Consider the following 10,314-nt stretch of genomic DNA (forward strand, 5'->3'; position numbering starts at 1 on the left):
TGAGTTTCTAGACATGTAGGTTCTTGACCAAGTGAGCATGTTTGGGCAAAGAATAAGCCTTCATTCCTATCAGGGGTAGAAACAGGAATGTAAAACCTCCAAAAGAGAGAGAAGCAGGCCCATAATCACGGCAAGAGAAATGTAAGCCAGTGCTGCATTTGGCTCCAAACTGACACTCTAACAATGTTTTAAAAACTTTCAAATTCAGAGGTAAGAATTGCAGATGTTAATATTAACTCTGCCTCTCTCAAGCTACAGAGAATTGGCATTTGCATTCAGAGTAGTGCATAAAATGCCACACATAGCTGTCATGTGAATTCATAACCTTTGAAAAGTGTACCAAATATGCCTCAGTTTCTAGTGAGGAAAACTAGAAAACTAGTAGATAATAGTTTTTCATATAGAAAAATTCCTGTTTAATTCCTGTTTAACTTTTTGAACTTCAATTTTTTATTGGGTTTATGTTCTAAGTAGGAAATCAAACCCAGGCATAGCAGTCCCCACTTTTGCTTTCCAATACCCATGCAAATTTTTTAGGCGTCATTTGTGAACTCCAGTGTGAAATTAAATGTAAAGAAATTTTGATGTAATAAAGCTCTTTGCAAGCTGAAATTTCTTTCCTGTGAGCAGCTGTGTTGGTAAAATACAAATACACAGAAACTCATGCCCAAATGTGAGCCAGCATCTGCCTTGCTGCCGTTTGGTGAATGTATACCTGAGGTTAATACGTGGGGGAGGGGAAAGAAAAGGAACTGGTTTATATACAATTCCTTCGTTTTGTAATTTGCTCCATGATGTTGTTGACACTATTAGGCTGGCGTTTGAGATGTAACAAGGGGAACACTACTGTCATGTCTCCTGCGTCCACATGGGAGCAGGCTTGGGATGAGTTAGATGAGGGAAGGTGACTGTGTTTGAGAGTAAGCCAAAAGCATTCCTCAACAGGATCTAAGGACTGACTTTTCCTTAGGAGTTTGGAAAGAGCAGTTGACATAGAAATGAAATCCCTGAAATAAGAAAAATTTCTGGGCACCTCAGTCCCCACCAGCATCATCTAGAAATCCTCACTGTCTTTCTTCCTAGGCCAGGCTGGACTGCTTACCCCAAACTTGCCAAAGACTGTCTAATTCTACTAAATCCTAAATCAGTCATCAGACAGATTTGCATCCTGACAAACTGTGCTCCTGAGAGCACTGCCAGGTCCTAAGAAACTGTGGGGGGCATGCTAAATAGATGCAGAAAGCATATCCATAGCAACCTATGCTAGACCAGCTCTCATCTGCCTTAGCTTTGTTCTCTCCCAGGCCATTCTTCCAATTACCCAGAAGGAAAAAAGGGAGAAAACATAAATTTTCGCTTTTTTCAGGGGTTATACCTTATTTGAACTTCAAAAATCAGTCTTCAATGCCTTCTGAAATGTGTCAGCTTTAAATAGGGTAGAGATTCTTTTCCATCTACAGCCTCCAAACATCCTGAGCTGAGGAGGAAAAAGTAAGGAAGGGGTGGAGGACCACAACCAGCCTCCCTTCTCAGATCACACCTTCTAAAAAGAGGTGATGACATGTAGGTTAGATACAGATGGATGAGAAACATTTCCCTGGCCTCCATGTCTCCATGACATGGTCTTAATGTCTCCATGACATGATGCTTATCCTGTAAGAGTAAATGATATTGCAATACTTATGAGACCCATCTCATATTGTATGAGAGTTGAAAGTCATCACTTTTTTGTTTTTGTGGTTGCTACTGTACAATTAAAACCCACTGCTGCATGATGCATGAACAGTGCAGTGGCTCAGTGACACAAGAACTAGGCTCAGACATTTCCCAACCCTTTAAGCTTGAAAAATCTCCTTGCCTAGATGCTCACAGCCATTGGCAGCTGTTGTGCTGTAGCTGTACTAAAACCATGGTTCTGTGATTTCCTGGTTTTAACCTGACTCACAGCATGTCCCACGATGCTCTTGGCTGTTGTCACCCTGAAAGACTTTTGGGACAGAGACTGCTTGGTTCAACATTTCTCCACCACTTAAAAGGGTAAGGTGTTGACCACATCTTGGTCTCCTACCCTTTCCTGAAGTACCAGCAAAAAAGGAAAGCAGGGAAACACAGCATAGGCATTTCATCTGAATGCAGATGTTTGTGTTCGGTGCAGAGAAATGATCCTCACTCAAATAGATCATTTTCTCATCCATTTGTTACAGTTTTTTTAAAATCAGAGGCCAGGGAATTTCTGCTCAGGGAGGATGTGGCAGAGATGATGACATTTCAGGAGGGATAGAGATTCTCTGGTAATTGCTGTGGAGCAAGGTCCTATCTGGAAGATGAAAGAACCCCCCTGCTCCCCCCAGACAGCAGGTTGGTACATATCCAGCTCTCCTATCCAGGCCCACAGCTGACACACTTCTGCAGCACCCTCTGCAAAATCCCAGTGGCAACTGCCACTTCTTTTTGTCCTCTTCAATTGAGAAGGTCCAAGAAATATTTTCTGGGCTTGGCTCACAATGCCTCATCTGACCTTAATTATCAGCAGCCTAGGTCATTGAATTACTGCAGGTTTTGCCAAAGATGAAGAGTCCTGTTTGTAAACTTCCTTCTGTGGGATGCCACTTTTGTCAGAATCATTTGCAGATCTTTATTTCTGGAGCAATCTGCCCTCACTAACCCCACTGGAACCTCACCGACCTCCTGGAAGGCAGAATCATATCCCTATCCCATTGCTGCATGCTTCCACAGGTAGTTTTGATGCAGACAGTTTTTTGATGAGAAGGATAGGAGGTCTGAGTTAGATACCATTCAAAGCTTCTAATACTTAGCTGCTCGAGGTAAAATTGTTCTCTCTCTGTTTCAGGGGAAATAAACACCTACAGGTGGAACGTCCCGGAACGATCCGGTCCTGGCAAAACAGATCCAAATTGTATCACTTGGGTTTATTATTCAACAGCAAATTTTGTTAAGGTAACCCAGAAATGGCCATTAAAGCTTGCATTGCTTTGGCTAATGTGTCGTGCATTGTGTAATGTTTATGAAAGGTCCTGCTTCTCAGCTGGGAGAGGGCCACAGGCTAGAGACACCATTTACAGAGCTAGATGCTTTGAACTCTTTACCAACAGTTGCACATGCCTGGGTAATTTAAGCTACAGAAATCCCAAGGCATACACCACAGTAATGTGATTTCCTCCTTAAAGAACAGTTGAGGGGATTTGGGGTAAAGACAAAACATTACACAAAATCACAGAATCACAGAATGAGTAAGATTGAAAGGGACCACTGGATGTCATTGCTTTGGTAAATTAACAGAGACACACAGAGAAAGAAGTTTTTAATTAGACTGATTTTTTCTCATCTGATAGGAAAAAGCAATTTAATCTTCAGTTAATCTGTATCTATTTCATAACTGGATGAATTGAAAATCTGTAATGCATATATTTATTTTATTTCAGGACACGTACAGTGGTCTGATTGGGCCTCTTGTAGTTTGCAGAAAAGGAACTTTAGATGAAAGAGGTCTGAGGAAAGACATCGATCGTGAATTTACTCTTCTGTTTATGGTGTTTGATGAAAATGAATCCTGGTATTTGAAAGAAAATATTGAAACATACCTTCATAAGAATCCTGATGATTTTAATTCCACTGAGAACTTTGAAGACGGCAACAGCAAGCATGGTATGCAGGACTCCGCAGCAGCAGCCAAGAGGAAAGATGTTTATTTTTCACAGCCCTTTTAGGGACACATTGGACTCAGCCTGCAGTTACCCAGCCATGTGACAACTTCATAAACTGAAATGCTGGAAACAAAAAGATTTCACAAGGCCCAGCCAAGATATTTTTCTAACAAGATAGTTTGCTCTTATACTTTTGGGAAGAGAATGACCTGCCAGGATTTCCTTGTCATTTGTGAGCTGTGTCCCTCCCAGGCTTGTTTTTTATGAGCATAGGGATGATATTTTAAAACTGTGGCTGTATTTACAGCCAGTCCAGGAGCCAGGCTGAATAGACTGGATGGGAACACACATAGCCCTGGCAAAGCAAACATTTTTTTCTACAGCTGGTACCCATTTTAGACAACAATTCTATTCCCTCTTTTTCCATGTAGCTTCTCAGCATAAATCCAGTTTGCTCAGGAGTTCAATCTCAACCAGTAAAAAACCAGCTTGATGCTCTGTAAGACAGAAAAAATGTTTGTTGATGTATACTTACACAATTTGGAAACTGAAACAAAAGCATGACTGTCTCCCTGCAGTGGCAGTGGTCACTGGGGACAGCACTTGTCCTAACCACACATGCCTGTCCCCTCTCTGCCTGGACACTCCTTCTACCCTCAAAGTGCAAAGGATGCTTGAAGTAGAGGTTATAATCACCCATACCTTGGCCAATTATTAATCATTCCTATTTTTGTCATTCTTCCAGCAATCAATGGGAAGATTTACAACAGTCTCTTGGGTCTAACGATGAATGAAGGTGATAGGACAAACTGGTATTTGATAGGAATGGGCAATGAAGTGGATATCCACACAGTTCACTTCCATGCACAGACCTTCATCTTCAAGGTTGGTAAAATAAATCAAAATAAAACTTTTATATTGTTATGGGAAATTTATGAGAAAAACAAACAAAAAAAATTCCATATTTCCAGCCTGGCTTTGTCACTTAGGCACAGAGCCCTGGGCTGGTGCTGAGGTGGGTGGGAGTTTTGCATTTGAAGGAAATACATAATAAATGAGATACTTGCAAAGCTTCTATTACCCTAGTAGAGGACATGCTTAGGTGGGTTAAAATATATGATTACCCGTAGGTGTGAGGGAAAATACAGGGAGGAGATTAGAGTTATGCCGGGTTGGAGTATGGTTTTATGCTGTGACAGTTTGCCACTGGCAGGACTACCTGAAAAATATTTCAAAGAAACACCTTTGCTCAGCCAAAAGCTGAAGTCAACAGAAGGGGTCTGCTTTTTTATGATGGATTCAATGAGAGGTGTCCACAGACCTCAGTTTCTCTGAATAATGCTCACTAGAAATGTACAAGAAGCATTTGATCTGCCTTAAGGAGCTGGAATGCTGACTGGAATATTTCAGTGCCCATGGGGGAGCATTTGAGGCATGACTCTCACAATTCTGGTTTTGCTTTGCCACAGACAGATAAGGACCACAGAGGAGATGTGTATGACCTTTTCCCTGGGACTTTCCAGACAGTTGAACTCGTAGCAGAAAACCCTGGGACGTGGCTTCTGCACTGCCACGTGGCCGATCACATCCATGCTGGCATGGAGACAACCTACACCATCAATAAATCAGGTGCAGTATCAGAAACATCCCAGGACTCAGAGGTGGTATTGCAGCACAGTTGGATGGAAGGCAGGGACGAAAGGAAGAGAGCTCACCTGTGCACTGGTGGGAAGCACCTGCACTGCCATGGCCAGTTAGCAGTGATAAGAGACAGGACAAACACCCCTGGTGACATGGCAATCTTTGGTGCACTTTGCTGCAACTTGAAACCAGTTGGTGCTTCACAAGTGCCCTTCTGAGACAGTGGCAGCCTAGGGACCATTTGTCCTTTAAAGGTGGCACAGAAAACATCTGCAAAGCTGTTGTTCAGCCTTTTTGCCTCACTGTGCAGGAGGGCTTACAGTCTGGCATGGTGCTGGTTCCTTCCTGTGAGCCCTGATGACTTGCAGAGCTGTTTGGGCTCCTCCGTGCACAGGCAGACACCAGCTGGGATAAAAGGAGCTCCAGAAAATGGTTGTTCATCTTGTCCAAGAAATAGGTGATCTCTTGACTAAGAAAAGTTGACAAACTTTTTGAGTGGTGCTTGTCTCTTCCAACACATGTAAGTGAAGCTGAAAGTGTTTTGTGAGCCTCTCCACATCACATTACTTCACTAAACATCTGGATCCAGCATCTAGGTCCTCACTGTGCTGGCTAAACTCCTCTACAAGAGTTGAAACAGTGCCAGTAGGCACACCTCATACCTATAACCCTGTAGCAGCATGATGACAAATGTAGATGCCAAATGTAGCCAAAATACTCCTTCCTTGGATATAATGATTTTATTTGATTACACATATTCATGTGGGCTGTGAGATTTCAAATGGACAAGCAAATGCAGAACTGAATCATGGAATGGTTTGGGTTGGAAGGAACCTTAAAGATCATCTCGTTCCATCCCCCATGCCATGGACAGGGACACCTTCCACTAGACCAGGTTCTTCAAGGCCCCACCCAGCCTGGCCTTGTACGCTTCCAGGAATGGGGCATCCACACTTTCTCTGGGCAACCTGTGCCAGTGCCTCACCACCCTCATAAAAAATGTGTTCCTTATGTCCCACCTAAATCTACCCTCTTTCAGTTTAAAAGTTACCCCTTGTCCCATCACCACAGTAAGTAGTGGAGTAAAAGAGATGCCTACAGAGAAGGGGAATGTTGCCCATGGAGCTTCCCAGAGGAACAGTTGTGATGAGCTAATCACAATTTCTGTTCAGATCAGCAAGGTAGAAATAATGAAATAAAGTCAACTCTAATTTTTCAAAAGACAAAAAAATATTTATTAAGGTTTCCAACTTAACTGTGCTTTTTTTCACCCTGAGAAGGGCGACGAGAGTGGGAAGTTCCTTCAGAAGGAGGACACAAAACTGGAACATACAATAAAACTACTGCAACAAATGAAACCACTGCAAAGGGTAAAGATTTTTTAAATGCCATTTAAAACTCTTCAGATTCATGTGCAGATTTCTCATTAACAACTCTCTTTTAACAGATTATGACAACAAAGTGGGCAAATTTTTCGGCAAAACTTTGAGTCCTGGAGAAGCCAGCCTGATATTCGCAGCTTTTTTTTGCATTGGACTTGTTCTACTGTCAACAGCATTAATCTTCTTCTGCTTCGTCACCCGCCAAGGAAATAGAATCCATTACACAGCTCTGGATGATAAAAGTGCACTTCTGGCAGATTCCCTGTAAATTCCCACTTTTAATATCATTCACAGGCACTCACTGGATTTCACAACATAGAACCATAAAACCTTTAAGTTTGGAGAACACCTCTAAGATCACTGAGTCCAACCATAAACCTAACACTGCCAGGCAACATGCTGCTAATAAAACTGGAGCAGGGCATATGCTGACAGTCCCACCCCATGGCCAGTGCTCACAAGAGGGAACATGAGCTGTAGAGCTCAGCTCCAAGAGCCAGGTACCACCCATCACCATTTCCACTCCTCTGGGTTCAGATGAGCTCTGTCCAAGATCCAATCTGGCAGCCAAGCAGAGCAGCATCCACTGGGTTTTCACAGGAGTGAGGAGCAGGCAGAATGGCATCCATGTGCTCTGTGCAGAAACTCTGGGTTCACACTAGAAAATAAACACCACCAGGGACTGGCTTAAGCTGTCATCCTCTGAAGGAGCAGCTGCAAACCTCCAGGTCCCTGCAGTTTCCCAAAGTCTGGCTCAATGAATTCACCACCATTCAAGTGATTGTCTCTTTCTTTTTTCCCTTGTTAAATGAGGAAACTTCGCCCTGGGGACGAAGGTTTTTGAAGACCTACAAATAAATTTTAGCACCTGAAGGGTTCAGCAGTGCCCCTGCCATTAGTTTCTAACAACTTTTATTTATCTCTAAAAATCTAATTCTGAACAACCTCCAAGAGATTAATTTACTTTGTAAATGCTGCTTGTTATGGTCCTGATTCTGTACCTCTTCTTTGCACTGAGCAGCACCTCTCTCCCAGCCTGAATGAAGTCATCAGGAGGATGATCTTTGTGCTCTGCGAGGCAGACAGACAGAATCAGGACACATTTAGTGATACTTGAATGTTTATAGCCAATGTTTTGTTAGGTTGTGTTTATTCTTGCCTGCTCATGCCTGCTATAGCTCTAGCAGAGGAATTCTGGGACAAAAACCTTTGTAAAACTGTTTACACAAATTTGATTTTGAATGTAAATTCAAATTGCTAGTTTGACTTTTTTAAATTTTATTTTTTCCACTCCTGTACTTTAAAATGTATTCAAAGGTAGGAAATTTTACTGTGCAACGCTCTTATTGTAGCTTATATGTGTCCTTCATTGATGTCCAGTCAAACAATATGTTGAAGGTTCTCAGTAATTTCTTTGTTTTCCTCATTTGAAAGCACACACATGAAGTAGAAATGCAGGACTGAGCCCTTATAGATTTTACATCATATCAATCAACAACTCAAAAACTCCAATTTGAGCTGGCAAATACAGGTATTTTCATCTTCCTGTCCTGTAAACTTTAACATTGGGGTCTCCTGTTCTGTGCAAAAATACTGTCTGTGCAGAACTTTAGCTCTCTGTGTACATATAAAATTAAAGCCTTTCACTCAAAATGCACTATTACAAAAGGAAATTATTTGGTACTTCACTTCTAGGGTAGCTAATGCACCTGCTGTTTTAGAAAGAATCATAAGTATGTTTTGACTGTAGAAACTAGTTTGCCAAAGTGATTACACTGATAATAAAAAACCCCAGCTATTTGTATGAACCTTCTGGCCCAGTTCATTTCCTCTGTCCTGCTCCTCAGCTGGACAGTGGCTGTGAAAGCAGAACGAAGGCTCCAAAGGGCCGCAGGACATTGCTGCTGCCAGACCAGGGGACACAGCCTGCCACAGGGATCATGAAACATCACAAGAAGTGTAAAGCAGCAAGTGTACCATTGCCTGCCTGGCGCAGGCAGCCCTGTGCCAGCTGTGCCCTGACACCTGTGTTGAAGGACAGCATCTGTGCTGGGCTGAAGCACCAGCAGGAACAGAGTTAAGCAACAAAATGGACTGATCAAGTCACCAAGGCAGGGATGTTTTCCATGGAATGCTACAGGCCCTCAAGTATGAAAAATCTGGATTATAAAGTGGGGTAGCAGCTGGGAACTGTCCTAAATTCAAAAGCTTGAAAGGTGACAAGGTCAATCTTTAAAAACTTTCCAGAGGACTAAAAGCTCTGTCAGCCGCACAATGGGAGCTGCTTGAAACTGTTCTAAAAACAAAACCAGGAAAGTGTCCAAAGGAACAGAAGAGAACATGGAAGAGTTTATACTTTCTTTTTTTCCCCCCCCACAAGAAAATTGTGCCTTAGGAAGGTTTTTGAAGGACTCAGTGCATAGGTAAGAAACATGGATGAATATAACCTGCTTACATTTCCATAAGATTTTTGAGAAGGTCCTAAAGTTTCTTGAGGAAATGAAATCACCATGGGATGAGGAGTCCATGGAAGTTAAATAACTGGTTAAAAGGCAGTGAAAAGTGGTCAGATTTCATGTTGAAAGTCACTCATGGGGTGCTACATGACATGCTTGTCCTTGCTTTTCACTATTTTATCAAAGTGTTGTGAAAAAGAGTGGACAAGTTGAGTGACAAGCACATGTAGCCTGAAAAATCAGTGAAAAAAAAGAAAAAAATTTATTACTGACACATTTACAGTACTACATGGGGAAAAAAGCAGTCCTACCCTTATGTCTATCATACTGTCTAAACATCTCTGAAATGGGATCTGATTTGTAATACTTTAATGACAACATTAGCTCCAATGTTGTTCAGTGGGCAGAAAGGCAATTAAATATTAGGAATCAGTACAAATTAAGAATAGAGCAAAACAGAAAACCACTTTGTCCCATTACATATATGTCTAGGGCACCTGCATCTTGTACACAGCATGAGTCAAATCTCCTGGCCTCATCCAGCAAAGCAGCACAAGGGCAGCACAAAAAGAACAAGAAGAGGAATCGGTACTGTAGAACAGTTTCCATATGAAGGGTAATTTCCTTGGCTTATGGCTTGGAAAAAAATAGGAAAGGCAATTGAAAGCAGATAGGACATCAGTTTAATAAAGGGGAATTTGAGTGGAGGAGGGAATATTTTGTCCTTTTTGCAGAAAGCAGTGAGCTGGGGGAGTGTTACACGAAAGCACAACACAGGAAGTGGCTCTACATGGAGTGGACATGTGACTTCTTCTGTGACTCCTGGGCTGAGGATTCTCCAAGCTCACAGAGGTCCAGAAACCAACAGGAAAAGTACAGAGGGGCAAACAAATTAAGGGTTATTAAAGGTGAAGGCACCCCAGTGACTACCCCAAAAAATTGACCTGAAAAGCAGTGATCAAACATTATGGGTGGGGAAACTCCCACAGTACATGATGCTGGGCAGGTTAGGGGCTTGGAGCACCTGTCAGACTGCGGTGGGGTCATGAGTGCTGAGAGAGCTGGGGCTCACCAGCCTGGGGAAAGTGCCTCAGGGGCTCTCCACAGTGTGTGCAAACAGCTGAGGGAGGAGTAGCATGGACAGAGTCAGGTTGTTCTTGTCAGTGCCTG

General features: G+C 42.5%; 1 protein-coding gene across 1 annotated transcript in view; it reads left to right on the forward strand.

Moving 5' to 3' along the window:
• Positions 1 to 8,447, forward strand: part of HEPHL1 (hephaestin like 1) — a 33,750-nt gene extending 25,303 nt beyond the window's left edge. Inside the window, exons 15-20 of the mRNA XM_063150456.1 lie at positions 2,852 to 2,958; positions 3,444 to 3,666; positions 4,411 to 4,550; positions 5,135 to 5,294; positions 6,584 to 6,676; positions 6,754 to 8,447. Of these exons, the coding sequence (XP_063006526.1) occupies positions 2,852 to 2,958; positions 3,444 to 3,666; positions 4,411 to 4,550; positions 5,135 to 5,294; positions 6,584 to 6,676; positions 6,754 to 6,956 (926 nt within the window). The 3' untranslated portion in view covers positions 6,957 to 8,447. The remainder of the gene's footprint in view (positions 1 to 2,851; positions 2,959 to 3,443; positions 3,667 to 4,410; positions 4,551 to 5,134; positions 5,295 to 6,583; positions 6,677 to 6,753) is intronic.
• The last annotated feature ends 1,867 nt before the right edge of the window (positions 8,448 to 10,314 follow it).

Source organism: Melospiza melodia, chromosome 2 (genome assembly GCF_035770615.1).
Source record: "Melospiza melodia melodia isolate bMelMel2 chromosome 2, bMelMel2.pri, whole genome shotgun sequence".
In the NCBI taxonomy this organism is placed as follows: Eukaryota; Metazoa; Chordata; class Aves; order Passeriformes; family Passerellidae; genus Melospiza; species Melospiza melodia.